The sequence below is a fragment of the Poecilia reticulata genome, linkage group LG13, assembly GCF_000633615.1.
Source record: "Poecilia reticulata strain Guanapo linkage group LG13, Guppy_female_1.0+MT, whole genome shotgun sequence".
NCBI lineage: Eukaryota > Metazoa > Chordata > Actinopteri > Cyprinodontiformes > Poeciliidae > Poecilia > Poecilia reticulata.
Window position 1 is genome coordinate 28,619,925 of NC_024343.1, and position 19,795 is coordinate 28,639,719.

Genomic DNA, 19,795 nt, shown 5'->3' on the forward strand with positions numbered 1-19,795 from the left:
AGTTTATTTGTTCTGCTCTTGCAAGTTCAAATCTGCAAAGCAGGAAGATTTAGTAATTGTATCTGACAACGAAACTGACAGAACCGTAAAGCCTTAAGAGAAAAATATTAAAAATGCATTTTAAAAGTGATTTATAGGAGAGACTCAGTTTCAAATATATTGCCTCGTTTGCAGGATGCAGTCAGCTCAGTGAAAACATGTGTAAGATACATAGGCTTTTGGCCAAGTATTGATTTGCTGCTCAGTCTGATGGTCTAGCAGAAGGAGGGCAGATGAAAATAAAGGGATGAAGAGCTTCGAGGTGACAAAACTCCAACACTGTGAACAAGAGATGCCTCTAAAACTTCTAAACAGTATGAGTCACATCTGGCAGTGAAAATCTGCCTCTGTACTTTTTTCTAGTTGTTTTGAATAGTCTTATAAAAGATGTAGCTTCAGTTTCGTAGCCTAATGAGGTCCCTCGTTGATAAATATCAATTTAATGTTTCACCCATTGTTAGAAGCGATTATTTTTTTACTACATTAAATCCTCATCCTGGTTTAGCTGTCATGTCTGGATGATCAGGCAGAATCTCCGCGGCTGAAATGAAACCAAATTAAATTTGCAGTTCTTTCAATTTATTAAGTGTGAAATTCACCAGCTGTTTTTCTTCAAGTGTTGCTAAAGAAATGTTAATAGGTGCTGCTGGAGCACCTTCTGAGTGAAAATGAGAACATATTGAAATCATTTCTTCACATGAAAAAGGCTGTGGGAGCAAGGTGTCAGAGCTTCTATGTTAGTGCTGTAAAACAGCTGGTAAAAGCCAGGAGCAGCAAATGAAAATACCAGCAACAGCCAAACTTATAACCATAGTAACGGCCCGAACAAACTAAATGAATTAGCCCAACTCATTAAAGAAGGCAGCAAAACCACAAGACCTAAGGGAGTTGAGCAAAAAAAATTAAAAATCTCTTCTTGAGCTTTATGATAGAATGAAAAATAAATTCTGCCACCTTAGCTTGTAATTTATGGTGTGTAAAGCTAAGACAGTACGTGTTAAACATGCCCGTGTTGGTATCCAGCACATGCTACAAATGCAACACAAATTAATATAATTTACCGTAATTTTTGTGAAACAAAGTAAAATTGCACAGGTAATAAATATTAAACACACTTATTAAATTGTATTAAAACTTTGCTTTCGTCTCCTGTCTGTCTGGGGAAACTATTTCATGCACTGCTAAAGTGTGATCCAATGTGTGATTCTGAAGCATTTATCAACTCAAACTGTCTTTGAACCTTGAAAGTCCTGGTTGCCTCCTTTATGTGATCCAATCTTCAGTTTATTCTATTGATTTTCAGTTGAAGTAAAGTCATGCGATTGCACCATCCGAGGAGCTTTTGTTTTTTCTCTCTCTCTAAAACCAAGAGTTTCCCTAACTGTGCTTTTGGGATTAATGTCCAGCTGAGATATCTAATCAAGAGTGTCCAAGTACATTTCACCATCCAGTATCCGTTCAGTTAAATAAAGTCCAGCAGCAGTGTGTGCTGGAAAACCGTGGCGTTCTCACCTGCAAACTTGACTGTTGGCAGGGTGTTTTTGGGGCGATTCTTTCCTTCTCCTACTTATTTTCTTCTTTTCCAGGGCTTTCAAAAGCACACCCCCTTAGTGGGTTTTCAAAACAACTATTCTGATTGTTCTTTATTATTACTCCATCATGAATGTTGCGAGGAGAGTCATGTCTGGTTTACGGAGAATTTATGTGGCCCTAAAGATGCTCACTGGAACATTCAACCGTTTTGAAATATGTCTGTAACCTGTGCCTTTTTTTTTTGCAGGAAAAAGGTCCAAAGATCTTGAGGGAACATTTTGTTCCTTTCGTAAACCAGTCAACTAGGATTTAACTAATTAACATTCATTTATACTGATAAAAATCAGGAGTGAAATTAAAAATTAAATTAATCAATCCTATTAATACGCTTTTTTTTGTTTCGCTCATCATCTCCGTCATGTGTTTAATGTTAATTCCTAATTTTATTCATATTTATTACACATACCCTAATTTATGAACTTTCTATTTTAAGGACTTTCCTGTAATTTTTTTACATTACTTAGGTTGTTACTGACATCTTATGTGAATATACCGTTAGTAATCAAATTAATAAGCTATTTAATGAAAAAAGATGCTGATGAGTTCAATAATCATTTCTCCCACAGTATATGTTCATGCATAGCAGAAAGTAACAACCCATTCCCCAGACTAAGTCGTTTCTGATGCACAACTGTCACCTGGAACAAGCTGAGAAGTTGTCATCCTATGAAATGTAAACTAACCTTCTGTAGGTGAAATTGTACGACAGCGTCGTGGCAGATGTGACATAATTGCCCTTCATGTTTTATCAAACTGTAAGGTGCTGAGTAAAGTTGTGAAGAAGCTGGTGATACAGAGATGGTTGCTGGTTTATGGATCCCAGGGGGATTTTCTCTGTTTGCTGTAAGTACAGTTACATCGCCTGTGATAAAATGTAATGAGGTGCAAAAAGTCAAAGCATGAATGCGTTTTCACACCAAGAGTTAGAGTTCTCAAAAATAATCTTCAGAACAGTGTACGCTTGGTGAAACAATAAGTCTTATTTTATATTTGAGTCTTTAAAGGAAGGGCGACGTAATACCCAGCCCCCGTAAAAACAACTTGCTAACATATTGGCTGCAATCCTTTATAATGCTTTGCAAGCCAGTGCAAAAAAGCCATCTGTTTTAACATTTTAGTGTGGAAGTGGTGCCTGCTATTATTCAGAAGCTAAATTAGTAGCCAACTGCATAATTTAAAAACAGACTGAAAGCACCCTTCCCAGAGGAGCAGCACCTCTTATGAAGATATGTAACCAGGCTACATTAGTACAATTATCTCATATTAAAAGGAATTTAAAAAATCTTAATTTTATTTAAAGAAAAAACTGAACAAAATTTTTTTCTTTCAATTTTTACCAAACTTTAAGTTTACCAGAGTGTGAGGGTAGTCCAGTTTGTCTTCCATGAATTCATGTTTTCTTGTGTATGTGACAGAGGTCCATTTGTCTAAGCTGCTCTTCAAAATAAGAAAGACAAGAAAACATGCCGTTCACGCAACAAAACTGTCTTTAATATGGGCCAGACAAGAGAAAACAGAGTTTAAATGAGACGTCTTTTGAAGAGATTAAATGACTTCCTTTTTCTCTGGGGTACAAATAAAGTGTGACAAGAGGACTGTTTCTTCTAGCCATTCTTTAAGACTGGAAAGACAAGGGAACATTTCATTCAGGTCATTTAGCTCTGTGTTGATCTAACAGCAAATGACTACAAGAAATTAGTTGCTCACATAAAGTTTCTCAAATCTACATTCAGAGCAACAATTAAGGTTTAAAATATATGGAACTGCTCTTCGCATCTATAGGTCACAAAGTTTTCATGGAAACAATCTATTTGATGGGTTTTTGTGCACATCTTTGCCACCTGTGCAAATAATAAGAGAGCTGTGGAAAAAAAAACTACAAGAAACTGACAACTTTGTGTCTTTGTGACAATTTGATCCCAAAAGTGAAAACAAAGCATTTACCCACTTTTCCCACATTCATGACATAGTTTTTACATTAAAAACAAAGCTATGACTGTAGGTAGAGATATTTTAGCTAATTCTGAGCGAGCTAGTGGGGTATTTAAAGTGATAATAAACTTCGTTTATTGCGATTAAATTCAAACTATAAATAACTACATTTTAATCCCACCTTTGTCGTCAACAAACAGGTTTCAAACCCGTCTTCAGACCACGTGAGAGAGCTTTCCATTAAACATGTGACCTCTTCTAACTGAAGTGACACATTACAAGACAAAAGCATTAAGATATCAAGATCAGCTCCAAGGAGAGGAATTACTTTGGATTTTTATATCAGCTCCATAAAAGTCATTTTTTTTAGGTTTGCCTCTCTGTAATCTGACCACGCATCTGGGATATATCAGTTAGTTTTGTTGAAAGTCGATTCTGGCAGTAAATCTGTGAATCACAAAACGTTTTTGATTTTTTTCCCAAACTCTTCACCACTTTCTTATGAAGTTTGCAAAAGAACCCGTTAGATCCGTAAATCCAATGTATAAACTTTGCTCTTGGAAGGAAAATCAATGCCTGCATTGTGTTTCACAGCAGATATTTCCAAACTGGACTTAGTCGATCGATGTAGTGTTTGTACAAATGCTCAGTTCCTTTTTCCTCAGAAGAAGTGGTGTATCAAAGTAAGAACTGGTGGCAAAGTGAACAAAATTAAGTGGAAGTGAAAATTGCCTGAACTTGGAGGACATTTTGTAGCTCCTTTTCGTTTCTAAGATGACCCTGGAGAGCTAATTAAAAGGTAAAAGTACGACTAACTCCATCAATGTTCAGTTAGAATCAAAAAAATAAAATGGCCTCCTACAGGCTCTTAAAAACAAAAATCAAGAAGGTAATTAAATATAACAATTTCTTTTCTCAGTATGAAAAGGTTTCTTTTGTAGATACAATATTGTTCTTTTTGTCACATTTGTTTTTGTTTCACATCATCAAAAACAAACCAAACAGCTTCCCAAACCAACGTAGCCAAAAACAATTGGATTTGTTATCATTTGGCAGAAGCGAGTGCCAGTGTTTGTGGATAACTGTCAATAAGTCTTTCCCATCACTGTGAAGGAAATTTGGCCCATTTTCTTTGCAGAAGTGTTTTAATTCAGTCTTCCAGCATAAATACGCCTGTTTAAGGTCATTTCACAGCAGCTGGGTTAAAGACTTTGACTCATCAACTCCAAAGCCTTCATTTAGTTTTCAGTGTTGAGGTCATTGTTATTTGGGTTCTGAAGAAGCAAAGCGGCATAAAACCATCACACTAACACCACCATGCTTGGTAATATTATGTTATTTTTCTGAAATGCCATGCTAGGTTTTTGTCAGATGTAAGAGCTTGGGCACCTTCCAAAACATTTCACTTTATTCTCGTCAAGCCACTGCATATATGGTCTAAAACGTCCGTGGGAATATTGGGATAACTTTGTGTTGTTTTCTGTTCAGCAGTGGTTTAAGCTTTGGAACTGGCCCATAGGTGCCATTTTTAGTTGGTGTCTTTTTTTTTATATAGTTGAATTATACTGAGAAAAACGATGTTAGCAGTTTAATTGTTCCAGATTCTTTTCTAACTTCTTGGAAGAGTTGCTAAGAGATCTTGGTTTAATCTTGAGTGGCCAGTCGCTCATATAAAAGGTTCCCAATTATGCTATGTTTTTTTTTTTTTTGTTTTTTTTTTTTGTTTTCATTTGTGGATAAAGGCTGGTACTTTTGAATTAATATTTACACTTCTTGAAATGGATGGCACAGTGTTTAATTTTTAGCTCTTTTAAGCTGACTCATGTTGTTCCTGAAGTTGGTTTAGGGCATTTTTAAATCTACAAATCATGCAGTTGTTGGGCTGAGGTGTGGCCAGTGAAATGGTTAAGCGCAGTTAATGATTGAACAAAAGAAATTATTAATTTTTAACATAGGATAATTGCGCTGACGTTTTTTTCTCTGGTTATCCTTGTTTGATATTAAAATCTAGTTAATGATCTGAAGCACGCAACTGTGACAAAAGAAAAACAGAGGAAATCTGTAATAGAGCTGCTAAATTATTTATGCCTAGAACTATTTTTGGTTTAAACAATGCAGGGCTCATTGGATTTATGAAAAAAGTACCGAAGTCGGATCAGCTGACAAGAGTTGTTTCAGGACTAATTATATATCTTTAAACACGACACACTTGCATCAATGAATGACCAGTAATGCTAGACTCTGGTGCATCTTGTCTTGTGAAAACTGAGGTTTAATTTAGCTTTGGGTAAAATCCGATCATGTTCGCCCAAACACTCCTCAGACTTTCATTAAACGAGCCACCGTGGTGAATGTGGCAGAGAACAACGAGGGCCTTTATTTCACTGAACTGTTTCAGGGTCAGCGAGACATTCCACAGTTCACAGGGCAGCACACACGGTACAGACAGAGCAGGAGTTACTGTACCATTAAATCCTGAGAAAACAGGAGTGCCACAGACTCTTTTGGTGTCAGCTATGTGGAAAACACAATGTGTTTATCATGGAATACAACCCAAAGAAAAGCTGGTAAAAATATTTAACTGGACCTGCTTTGTTGGATTTATCACGGATGTTTGAGAAACAAAGAGGTGGATGTAACTATGGTCCATAAAGTATTTCTTTGCTGTTGCACTGTGTTGATGTAATTTAGTCAAAGACTTCGAAGGCACTGAAGAAGCCTCCACCGATTTTAAAATCATCTTTCAGACAGGCTTTTAGGTCATCAATAGTGGAAAAACAACTGGGTGTCCAAGAAACAAATGAATCTGACAAACGGTGAGAATACCATGACTGTCTACCGATGTATTTGCCTTGTTTTGTAAAGATACAGAAAGTAAACTGTCTTAGGTAAATGGCACACCAGCATTGCCTAATTACACATTTCTAATTGTAACTTACATAATTTGATCACCAGCCAAGTCAGACTGCCAACAATTTTTAGAACTTGTGAAACATTTCTTTAGCGTGCATACCACAGCCCTCACATGCCACATATAACACAGTATATGCACAAGAGGTATTCTACTATCACAGCAATGACCCAATAAAAACATTACTTAATCATAAAACATTATGTAAATAATCTGAAGTGGCATTACACTCACTGCAGGATGCGGGATGCTTGAAATTAAAGGGTAAACTGAAGACAGACTACTTTTTGATTGATTGTAGCATTTAATCAACCGCTTTCAGACACTCAGACTGTTAAAATGTAATTAATACTAAGGCACATGCTTAAAAATGGGACAGAACATGATGTTCCACAAAGTTCAGATCATTTTCTCTTGTACTCCATGTTAAGCTTAGTATCAGCCTTTTTGCAGCTTAATATTAGAGGTTTTTGTAGAGGGTTATTTCATTACTCAGACTGATAAACCCTGAACTGGATTATTCTGCCTTCAAACCTTAAAAATACACCTTCAGATGAATGAACCCTCATAAGTTCTCAAATACAAAAGGCTGCATTTACAAAGCTTTTTGGCATTAGGATCATCTAAGAGACGAAGGTTTAAAGTATTCGACAATGATGACAGATTCTTTGAAGCACATTTTCGATTTGAGCTCTTTACTTTATTTGTGAAATTCTAAAATGCTGGAAAATCTTCAAAAATCATCATCCCATTAACAAGCAGCGCTCCATCTTTTGTCCTCAATATATCGCCCGATTTTCAGGCATTTGCTTGCATGCGCAGTTCTGTTAATCCGCTGAACCAAACACCCAAAATTACGCTAAGTCGCACTTAGAGCACAACCAAATATTAAGGAATAAAAATATAAGTAGGATCCTTTTAGTTCACATTTATAACTGAGAGAGAAGCAAAGTGAAACAAACAGCTTAAATATTAGATGATTTGTACTGAATGATGCATCTGTAAAAGTCAATTAGCTTATATTTTCAGTTTTATTTCTATAGCCGTGTGCCACCTCCTTTTGCTGGTGAGCACATCAGTCGCCCTTGAAATGCAATCAGTAACAAGTAATGCTGTTTATTGCAATAATTTCCAACCTATATGCTTTCTATTTGAAAGAGAGAATATACAAAAAGCCATTAGGCTTTTTGTTTACTTTTTGAAACAAAAACAGGAAAACACAAATTGGCTTTCAGTGCAGCCATAAAAATGCCCTCTCTCTCTCTCTCTCTCTCTCTCTCTCTCTCTCTGGGGGATACGATCATCACTCCAAAAGCCACAGAATCAGGGCACTGCCCTTCCATTCCTGAATGCCATCCACGCTCAGTGGTGCTGAACCTTCTCAAACCATGCAGAACTTGAACCGCTTTCACTCTCTTTATGATGCTGAAGGGGTGATCAACATGGGAATTGTAAGCATTTTCTAAAAAAGATAGAACTTCTGTAAATTTTCAGATGGAAAACCACAACTGGGTAGTTGGCAAGCCAATCCCGGGGAGCAAAACGAGATTGCGGATAGATTTAAGGTCTGGCTACTCACCAAGCTGGCAGACAACAAAACACTTCATGCATAAGAAGCCTGCAGAAATTTGGCTGAAAGTTAAATTCTCTCCTCCGGTACCTTGGAGAAGTATTGAATTTTGCAGATTTATCTTGTTATAACCACAACCTTTGACATAAATTATCTGCACTTCTGGAATCTGGCCTGGTTTGATTGGATGAAGCATCTGTGAGCAGCAGCTTAAGAGTCTTTCTCAATTCAGTTTCGGTCAGGACTTTGACTGGGCCGCTGTAACATATAAATATGCTTTAATCCACATTTCAGTTCTGGCTGTGTGTTTACAGGCACTCTTCTGCTGGAAGGAGCATCTTCATCCCCCCCACCCCACCCCAAGTCTTTTGCATTCTCTAAAAAAAAAGGTTTCTTCCAGGATTGCCCTGTATTTATCTCCATCCATCTTCCCTTTAACTTCAACTAGCTTCCCTGTTCCAGCTGATAAAAAAATCGCATCACGATGCTGTCAACATATTTCTAAAAATAAATATGTCAAATTATCATTTCCCATAATGAGCATTTGCTGTATAAAGTTCAATGAGAATACTTTCCATTTTGTGCTTGCAATATGACAAAATCTGAAAACTTTTGGGGAGTATGAACACCTCTGTAAGGCACAGCACATTATGTTCTCGCATTGTACTGTGGAATTGATCATTAACATTCCTGTAAGGCATAGGAGTGTTTAATTTTCTGCTTTTTTACGTTTCCCTCTAAACGTCTTAATAGATTCAGACCAGAGACGGTAAACTGCAAGAATCTGCATTTTTATTTGAGCAACTGCTTCTGAACGTCTACACACACTGTGACTGAACATTTCCTTTTATCAGAGAGTGGTCGCAGCTACCGCGTTTATACATTAGGATTAAAAATCCTTCTGAATAAGAAAACACCATCTGGCAGCAAAATATGACTTAAATATATTAGAAAGTCAAGTCTCAACTTGTTTTTCTCACAATATTTCATGTTCTGAGCATGTACACTTCCCCTGTTAGGAGAGACTTCTTAGATTAGGTAAACATGTGTTGACTGGAGCTGTGCTAATTGAGTTCTGCAGCCCTGCTGTCAAATTACGAACCAGACCAAGATGACATGCTATCAAATKTATTTATTTTCCTGGTTAATGCAAACAGCACAAATTGTAACAATTTGGATTTGGAAACCATTTTGGTCAATTTATTGCTCCACATTGCAGAGAAAGTTTACTGAGAACAGGTGTAATGAAATTTTTTTGTATTAATCTGTATTAATCAGATTAATTTGAGAGGGATCATTATGCATGTGCAACATCTTGAGAAAGTGAAATATGTGCTGCCTCATCCGTGGATTGTAGTTTTTAAGCTGCCACCCATGATTTTGCATATTTAGCTCAACACAATCCATGCATGATGGTTGGAAGTGTCACAATGTGCTGCAGTGATACAACTGTCAGAAACCAGCATTCAAAGCCTGTTTGAACTTCACTCTTTGCTTTCAAACTGACAAAAACTCAAATTCCTTTTTCTTTCTGCATATACATTGCTGTTTTTTTTTTTTTTTTTTAATAAAATCTTGAAATACACAGATGTTATGACAATGTTTTGGAGAACCATTTAACTGTTAGTGAAAAGTAATCCAATTAATGCTTTTTTTTTTTTTATTTCTCATGCACTAAAATGATTAAACTGTTACTACCAATGTGTCTTTTTATTTATACAAAGCAATGAATTATTTATCAGCTGAGAAAATATCATTTGCAGCCTCTAATGGGAGATTATCCATGCCTGTGAGCTTCAGAGAAGAGGTTGAATTTCTGGTCGGTTTAACGATGGTTCAAGTGTCTCTTTCTTGAGAGAAAACATTTAGCTCATTTTACTGTGCTGAAAAACGTTTAAGAATGTCACAGGGGTTTTCGGTTTGTAAACACCTTTAATTTTTTACTACTTTAATCTTCAGTCTTTAGAAGACAACCATGATATTAAACTTTGAAGGAACACCGGATCTATTTTGAGGTTGGGAATCACGGACAGATTACAAAACCTTGTGCAGATTTCTGCAACACTGACTCTGCCTTTCCAAACAGGATTTGATTGACATGAAAATAATAAAGTGTGGAAATTGTGTTTAGGTCACTGATGCCGACTCCTGGCACCATGTGATTATCTTGAATATAAGCAGGAAATAAGCAGGAAAAAAAAAATAATTATATGAACATGAATATATTAACATATATAAATGCTTTTTTTATTTTAAAGTCAAATAAACATGATACAGATAAATCACTGCTGAATGTTAAAACTAGTTAAATTATTTCTAGTCTTGATTATTTTCTCAAAATAATAACACGCCTTAACTTTACGTATTCACTCCTGAACAGATGTACACATTTCTCTGTAAAAGTTAAATTGCATTTTCACGTGCAGCTATGACGACACAGCAAATGCTACTAATTCTATATTTTGATTATTTGTTCACCTGACTGCATTCAGGGAGATGTAAGAAAGATACATAAAGCTTAGTTTTAAGTGAAGAAGAAGATATAGCTCAATTCATTGCTATGGCAACCCCTAATGGCAGCCCTCGATCCATAAAATGTTTGCTTTGGATACACAAGTAAGTATTTTGAATAATTTATAATAGATCTTCAGGTAAAGATAAAGTGACACTGCTATAAAGACGGTGAAGAAAAGGATTTGCTTCGACAAGAGAAGCCAGTAAAGATGTTCGCTGCTACTCATGGTCTCGGCAACGCGCCAAACAATAAACGAGATGGTAGCATCAGCTTATATCTGTATAAATGAGCTTCAAAATGAGGACAGGACCTGCTGCAGCTGATCAAGCAACATCACTGACAGTTTAACACCCTCAAGACATGCGATTCTCTCGCAGTGTGCAGAGGGGCAGCGATGAGAATAGGGCTGCTTTCAGTTCAAAGTAAAGCAGCCTCCTATTATAACCATCTCTGAGAACTATATGAATGTTTTCATATCACAGAGATTTAAAAGATACTAAGTTTACATATGACAAATTGCTGGCACTTACATCCCCAGAGATTTAAAAAATGCGTGCGAGCGGAGAAAAGAAAAACTCTCCCAGCGTCACCAACATTACGATCACAGAGCAGAGATCAGAGGCGCGCGCGCGTCTTGCATATATTCCAGACATCTGATGAGATGCAGACTGCAAGGTGAAGAGAGAGAGAGAGAAACGGAGAGAGAAACGGGATGATGCAAAGAGGATTCTTTTAAAGAAAGAAACAGAAGAGATGAGGGGGAGAGTGAGAGCTATGAATAGAATTTTACACTTTTAAATCTATTACAGATAAAGTACTGCATCATATAAGCTTCTGAGAGTAGCTGTAGCTGCTTTGATGTATTAAGATTTTTTTTTTTTTCCAATTACTTTGCAATCATGCAGTCTTCTTGTTGTCACACAGTCTCCTTCCCGCTCAAGTGTGGCTTCATTTAATTTATCCTCTTCAGTTTAGCCTCTCTCCCCATATCAGACCGGCTTCTTTTTGTTTTCTGGCGCTCTTTGAAATGAGAGGATTTAGAACAAAAACAAAACCCACAAAAATGCATTAATGTGCATCTCTCCTCTCGCTTTGTTTCCATGACTTGTGCACACATAAGCTCCAGACGCATGAACCTGTAAACCTCCGTCGCCTCTTGCTGCCATCCGCACTTCTGCCTTAGCTTTGTAATTCTCCTTTGTGACATCCGCTCGCAATGAAAACAACAACAAGAAAAACTAGGCGTGCCAAAAGGAAAAAAAAATCTCCTCTGATTATTTGTGACAGGCATCAAATGAGGCCCAGACAACAGCAAACATTTAAACAAATGGTTTGCAACTTCTTTGTTTCTTTAGCAGATCTTATATTAGACACACAAAAAGCAAAATGAAAGCTTTTTATAGGCACCGCATAACAAAGTCTCTGCAAACTGAGTACGCCGTGGAACAAAAACAACTTTGTTTGCAATAATGGAGTGCATCCAGAACATTTTTTATCTACTAAACGCTCTTAAGAGCTTCAACAAAAAGCTTTTTCTCCGACTCTGTATACCTGATTCAAGATCCCACTGAGTGAAGTCGAAGCACTGATAATGAATTCTAAGTGGCACATTTTGACTCTGGCTTTAAATGCAATCCTGCCAATTAGCAGACAAACATTTTGCTATCCAAATATTAGAGATATTACATAAACTTCCAAGTTATTCCAAGCATCTTCAAAAGGAAACATGCAAAAAGCTCAAATGTCTTCGAAAAATGGAACAGACTTAGAAATACAGTGACACCTTGTCACAGTTTAGTATTGGCAGATTCAACTATTCATAGATCTTTCTGTGGAACGTAACTACAAATTACTAGCAAAACATTTGTTAATTTTTTGTTGAACCCATTTAAGATATTCAAAAGAATATGCAGTTTCTGAAGTCAAAATATTTAGGTAAAGTGCTTTCGACATGATTTGCAGGCATTATCAAATCAGCAAATTATGGCGTGACATTAATTTTCCTTTGTGCTAATTGGCTGTTACCCCAAGAGTGACAATAAGGAGGACTGGTAATAACTTCTGGTGTAATGCTAAGACAGTTACACCATCATGCGTATTAATTCAGGCTCAGTTTAGGATGAGTTTGTTTGAACTATTAAAATAAATAAGCAGTTATCACTATTTTCAGAGACGATCTCAAGTATTCACAAATTTCAGGGTGAAGATGGCAAATACCAGGGACCTATTATAGGCTTGAATAGGTCTGAAGCCAGAAAGTTACATCTGTATGTGCCGACCGGTCATTATTGGCTGGTCGGTAAAATTTAAAGGAAATTAGAGACAATTTATCCCCTAATGGGGAGAGCATGCAAACTCCATGCAAACAGATCCTAGGCCAGGATTCAAACCCAGGACCTTCTTGCTGCAAGGCAACAACACTACCATCTGCACCACCATGTAGCCAACCTAAAAGCCCAGAAGTGTGATCTTTCAACAGTTAGCCAAGCAATATTAAACCTAAGTAAGAGCAAATGGTAGTTATAATGCATGTAAAGTCACTGCAAAGTGTTCTATATTTTTTCTGGTTCAGTGTAAGGGTTAGACAAATACAAACATGCATTTATTAACTAAGTAACATGGTGGTTTGGTAATCTTCCATTTAAATATACTCATGTTCTGAACAATACAGTGAATTCAGACGAGCGTTAAAGGCCGTGCTCTATCGACAGAAGTACTCAGTCTCTGGCTGAGTGAAGCGTGGCTTGTAAAAACGGCCTCACAGCTTTTAGTGAAACAAAAATTAACAATATTGGATTATACAGATTTTCGTATTTTTGCTTGCAACATTTGCACAGCACAGCAAAGAGCTACACTGAATTTACTGAAGTGGCCCTCATTTTCAAAGGGTAAGTCTTCCCATCATAAAATATTGAATGTTTTACAGATAAAAGCTCGGCCTGAGATGTCAGCAACTCCAGTCAGAACCAGTCCCTCAAACTTAGGAATTTCAGTATTGCTAAAATTATATTATCATTGCAAAAAATTATTTCAGTTCATCAATATAAAATGTGGTCCATCAGATTCACAGTTTTTCTTTGTCAACTAAACTTAAGAAGGCAAAGGTTGAGCAAATTACTTTTACAACCAACTGTCTTCTTAAAGAGTTATGAATTTACAAATATAGTTACGATAACGAGAAACAGTTATCAATGTAACATACAAAGACAGCGTTCCCTTTGTATGTGCATATATTTTGCTGCAAAGCGAATGAGATGAGATTCTCTGTGCAACTGACCCACAACAAGCCGACAGGATTGCTAAGCAAAAACTGGCGGATCACGTTTCAATTTCAGAACATACAGTCGTAGCGCTAGCAACACCGAAGGGCTCATTTTTACCATGATGCCGTGCAATGGTGTCTCATGAAGTCCAAAAAGACGCAGCTTTCCTACAGTTGGCTCGGATCAAGACCAGTCTGTATCCACACCAGAAGCAATCCGTTTGGAAGTGGGACGAAACCACCTCAAACAGAGGGATCTTGCTCGAATAGAACTCTGGTCTGTTTAACTCAGACCATGTGTGTAGGTGCGAATAAACCGTACAAACCTTATTGTTAGAGCATTTACCAAAATGTTGCAAAAACTATATGCTTAAAGTTATTGGAAAAGTTAAACATTTTCATTAAGCTACCCATTTATGAAGCCCAGGACAATAAGTGTTCTAAAGTCATGTTTAGTTTGCATATTTTGTTTTTGTCTGGTTTAGTTTGCATATTTTGTTATTGTCTGGGGTTGTGTGGAGACTGATGTAGGGGGGGGGGGTTGTGCATAACTAAGACACCCACTGAGAAATCTCCTCCACCTCCTTTGCCCTTGGCCTTTACGTCATGCCTGGTTTGTCTTTAGACATCCAGCCATGTTGGAGGCTTGTTTTCCGACCTTTAGACCAGCCATCCAGAACCAGAACCACCCATCTCCCCCGCCCCAATAAAAGCCCAAAACAAGGATTTTCTTAAGTAACACAGACTCAGACATAATTGCTATTTTAGCTGGGGTTTTTATTTAGTATTTAGTATTATGTTTCTTCTAATTGAGGATTGTTTATTATATTTTGATTAGCAACGCCTCGATTTTTTTAATCTAAGTACATAATGGATATTCTTTGTGGCATCAGTTCTTAACCTTCTGAAGAAAGCAAATATTTTTTTTCCTGTATGAATTGCAAATAGTACCACTTCAGGAAAAAATGAATGTGTCTTAGCATAAGGAAATGAAGGAGGTTTTCATGCACATTTAATTTCTCATCGAGACAAATACATTTATGAGTTAAAACGAATCACATCAAGTCTTCTCATTTCTTTACAGCATATGTTGCTTTTCATTACCTTTTGTTTTGAATAGTGCATGTGTTTTGGGATAAAGAGTGTGGCATTTCCAGTGCTCTGCTTTGCCAAAATAATTTCTTCTCCCCAAAATGTCCTAAAATTGCATAATAGATCTCCATTTCAGTCCTCAACTTTTATAAAATAAACTGGGTTTTGTTTAATACTTTGGGGAATTTTTTTCCTACTCAAAAGTTGCATACTAGTCAATAAAATCTTTATTTCCACCTCCATTCAATAACTAAAATGTTTAAACCTTAGCATCTAAACAAGCATAACAGTATCCCTGTTCAATGCCAGGCAATAAAACACAGTTAAAAAATAGCTTTTTACTGGTAATGTAGTTTTTGTAAGTGGGGTTTTGTGTTTTTTTTTTCTGTACATCAAGTTATAAATAGCACAGTCAATCAACTGACACAGTAAAAGGGGTAGCAGTGTTTTGTTGTAGCCCTGTCATGTTTCTAATGTGTTCTTACCAGGCGCCTTCTTTCCTCTTCAACGGTGTTCAGCAGCTGGGAGAACTCTTTGAAAGACTGGGCTACAAAAAAGAAAAGAAAAAAAAAAACAACTTGAGAAACAACAAATAGGGAAAAAACTGGTAGTTTTAAGTCTTGATATGCAAGATATCTCAAACAGACAGCAGCTTTGCACCAGAAAGATGAGACAAAAGCATAAAGAAAAAAACACGGTGCTGCAGTCGTTAAAGATGTGATGTTTCAGGCACCTCCCACAGGACAGAATCGTGCAAAATGTTTATTTGCTTTCTAGCTTCAAACCCTTCAGAGCAGTGCATTTCAGAATGTAATAAAAGCATGCAGCTGTCCAATTTAAACCCAAGCCTTACCCAGCAGTAAGAAACAATACCTCAATTCAATGGATTCCACTGATCGCTTCTCTTTGCTTTCATCCCCTGCAAGGCTTCACAATATACTGCCCCGATGTAAAAGAGAGTGATGAGGTGAAGATGTGTTCACACCATCTGGGATATACTTCAGCAGCCTAGATTACATCCTGCATGGCCAGATGATTTCAGAATACAATGTATTCCACCTTATCTGCTGGAGAATTGTGCCTTGATAGCTTCACGGCTTCATTAAGTAGAAGGCCTGATACAATTTGGCCTCTGCTGGAGAGCCCCTGCGTCACTGCATGTCCAGGCATTTAGCAGTGGTCGAGCTGCGCTGCTTGCCAACACAGTAATATCATTATCAGCCCCGACAGCCTGGCAAGGGGACCCATGCATCATTGTGGACACTCGGGTCTATTTGCACACTAAAGCTTTCAAAAACCAGGGAGCAATGATTTTGTGCCAACAATCTTGCAGGCAGCTGGCCTTCTTTGAATGCTACCAGCTCCTTTATCAACAGAGCAAGGCTACGAGGGGGTAAAGGCCACAGCGGGAGCCGCTGATGGGACAAGATTAGGAAGGAAATGGGAATCAAAGTGGGGTTGCAGCTTGCATATAATTCACTTGTAAATGGAGGAAAGGCAATAAATGTGAAGAATCACTTAGAGAATAAAAAAGATCTGTTTAGAAAACCAGAAATTTCCTGTGTGTTTTTCAATAATACTATTAATGCTGTACACCGATGCTGAATAGTTGACATACACTGATGTGTGTTTCCAGATTCTTATTTCAAGCTGGGAATATATTACAAGAATAAGCCAAAAAAAAAACATAACTAGGCACACCAATCTGAATTTATTTAGTTTGTGAAACTCACATCTGCACAGAAATATGTATAGGTTCAAATTTACATAAAACATAAAAATAAAATATTTTGTTGTTTTCATGAAAACATTTTTGGCAAAGGCTGTTTATCAGAAATAGCAGAACTAATTTAAATTGGTTGGTTTCTGGACAAAGACATGGCTGTTGAATGCATCTCCACTACTTTCAATAAGTGATAGTTTGTTTTTAAGCCAAACTATCAACCCCATTTAAAAGGGACTACAGGATGTTAAAAAAACAGTCCAGTGTCCAAGAAGCCTCAAGTCTACCATAAAATTAAAATTTTAAATCAGGACAAAAACATGGTTAGTCGAGAAAAAGACAAGTTGCATGTAAAAAAAGCAAACAAAAAAAAACCGAGGTAAAGTTTTTTTTAAGTTAGGAAAACAACCATCAAGCACGGTGAAGGCAGGATCATTCTGAGGGTCTTTTGTTGGTTCACCAGCAGGTAAGGTGGGTGAAGTGCCAAGAACACAAAAACAGAAACAGACAGAAAGGATTTGAACCCACTGCTTACAAAACCACCTGTCAACGTTGCCTCTAGTGTTGGAAGAGATAGGAGCCTCTAAAAGAGACAAAAGCCAATTTAAAGGCATCGGTTATGGCTATGATACAAAGTCAAATTTATTTGAAGTTTTTGAAATATCCAGGATTTTCAAAACAACTGAAGGCAACAGTGGCTTGACTGTGCTATAAAAATAATTCTACATGCCTGGAAATTACATCTTAACCCCCTTTCAAGAACTTCTGCCAGGAAACCAGCTGTTTTTTTTTTGTTTTTTTTGTGGATTAATTGGAGCTTTAATGCTAGATTTAATTGCTCATTTTGGCTCGCTCACATCAGATTTCTCTTCACCCCAAAAAGGATTTTAACAGCTCTTAAGGTCTCAATGAATGACCTTCTGAGGAAAGGTCCTTCAACTTTTAAGAAAAAAATTTAAATTTCTATGGCCACATCAATCCCTTGGCCCCATTGATTCCTAGATAACTGACTGGCATGTGAATGTCACTGCAGGAAGTCATCGAGGGAAATCAATAAAAGGTCAGGTGAACCCGTCTGACAGCACACACAACATCCCAATGTTTTGTGGGGAGGCTCGGAGCATCAAAGTGGACTGCACCAATACTGCATCAAGATCCTCTGTGGCATTCACTCAAGGGTCTGGCTATGTCAGTCAGAAACTTGGTTTCATTGATGACAAGATTGATTTCAACAGGCTGTTTCATTTTTCCCCTCAAATAGTTATCATGGCCTTTTCTCTCTCAGACACTGAGTGAATACAGCAGTGTGGCTAAGAGTGGAAATGGGAAACTGGCCAGGAACTGAATTCGAAATTAAAACACAGGCAAGTTTATATTATATTTGTACATTTTAAATTTGTTCCTGACATATTGTCAGTTCACTTCTGTGTGCTGATTGCTTAAGATTAAGATTGCTATTGTTCCATCGGTGATCAACAGATCCTTTATTGCAGGGCTGGGAATGTGAGCATTGCCTCAAATTAAAGTGTGCTTTATTCTAATGAGACTTCACTTTGGGTGTGGATTTTTCCATTTAACATAATTAGCGAGTGCGTCCCATACAGTTACCGCAGCTTTGTACGGCACTGGTCATTTAGCATTCTGATGAACATTAAAGTCTCAAGATGAGGAGGTCGATATCCTGTTCAGCCCTCACAGATGGTCAGTAATTCAGCAGACCACGGCACGGAGCGGGGGACTTAAGCTGGGGATAATGAGTGGGATACAAAACAAGAGGCGAAGGAAGAGGCCAGACTGACAGTCCTGCCCATTAGAGTCGGTGCATCCCCCTGCACATCTGCTTTCATATACCGGTTGGAGGCTGGACGATTTCCACCTCCATTAATCTCTGACACTGATCACAATTAGTCCTTCAGATGTCCTGGAGACTTGACAAGAGACTGCACAAGAATCCGTGTGAAAATAAAAAGAGGCAATATAGGCTCTATATAGGCAATATAGGATTCAGCATTAAATAATATATAAACCTAAATGCCTAGCCCAGGGGTCTGCAAACTTTACAATCCAAAGAGCCATTTTTCCCCCTCAGATTTCCAAAGACAATTTTGCCTGGGACTGCAACATCTACACAACCTTTCACAAAAAGAAAAAAAAAACTAAAACATTAGCTTATCATATTTTTAAAGCTTTTATTTTTGAAAACTTGCCAGCGGCCTTAATTCCGGTGAAAGTCATGATAATATGTGAACAAATACTTAACTAAACAGTGTTAATACTAAAACCCAGACAGACTATCCAGCTATTGGAAAATAAATTCAGTAGATTATGTTCAACTCATTAATCAGTTATTTTGGTTTTTTTGAAAAGTTGTATCCATCTACCTTTTCTATACTTGTAATGAAAGACCGAGTGTTAAGTTTATCAATAAATATCTCACTGGGTGGATTCAATTGTTATTTTTATTGTTATTTTATTTCATACAAACGCAGTTGTTTTTTTTTGCCATATTGATATTTCATTTAAGGATAAATTGTGCTTTTACTACATACAATCTAAACATGTTGGCACTTGAAATAATTTAATAAATTTTCTGATTTAAAAAAACACAACAAAAGATTTAAAATAATAGAATGATCACTAATGAAAGAATAGCTCATTGGTTTGTAGACTAACACGCACAAAAATCATTGTCATTCTGTTCATACTATTGCAGATTTTACATGAATGTATTTCCCGTTCCCGTTAAATATCAGAAAACTCCTTAGTTTTATAATATTACTGCCCAAGGTTATCAGGAGCCTCTTTAGGGGGCCCACGTAGCCGGAGCTACAGGTTTCAGAGCCGTGGCCCAGCCAGAGTTAAGAGTTAGCATTCTGATAACTATAATTCCTGGCTTGTTGCAATTCTCGTTTAAGCCATAAGACATTCCTTTTCCAAATACAATTTTTCAATTAGAAAACTGTTTCTCAGACATTTTAAGATACTACTGTAAAAAACTAATTAGACCACAGTTTTTTCACCGTTTTGCTCAAAATAAAACCACAAAAAAGGCTGGATTTTGTAGTTGTAACACAATACAAATGTGAAAAGTACATTTGTGAGATACTGAGTAGATGAATAAAATCTGTACTGGCCCAATAGCTCCAGCCATGTAATCT

At 37.1% G+C, this 19,795-nt stretch overlaps 1 protein-coding gene across 5 annotated transcripts in view; it reads right to left on the reverse strand.

The window, feature by feature from the left end:
* The window catches only part of arhgap42b (Rho GTPase activating protein 42b), a 115,177-nt gene that overhangs the window by 43,231 nt on the left and 52,151 nt on the right, over window positions 1–19,795 (reverse strand). For all 5 annotated transcript variants that reach the window (XM_008426418.1, XM_008426415.2, XM_008426417.2 and 2 more), the window contains one exon: window positions 15,400–15,461. In XM_008426418.1, the coding sequence (XP_008424640.1) occupies window positions 15,400–15,461 (62 nt within the window). The remainder of the gene's footprint in view (window positions 1–15,399; window positions 15,462–19,795) is intronic.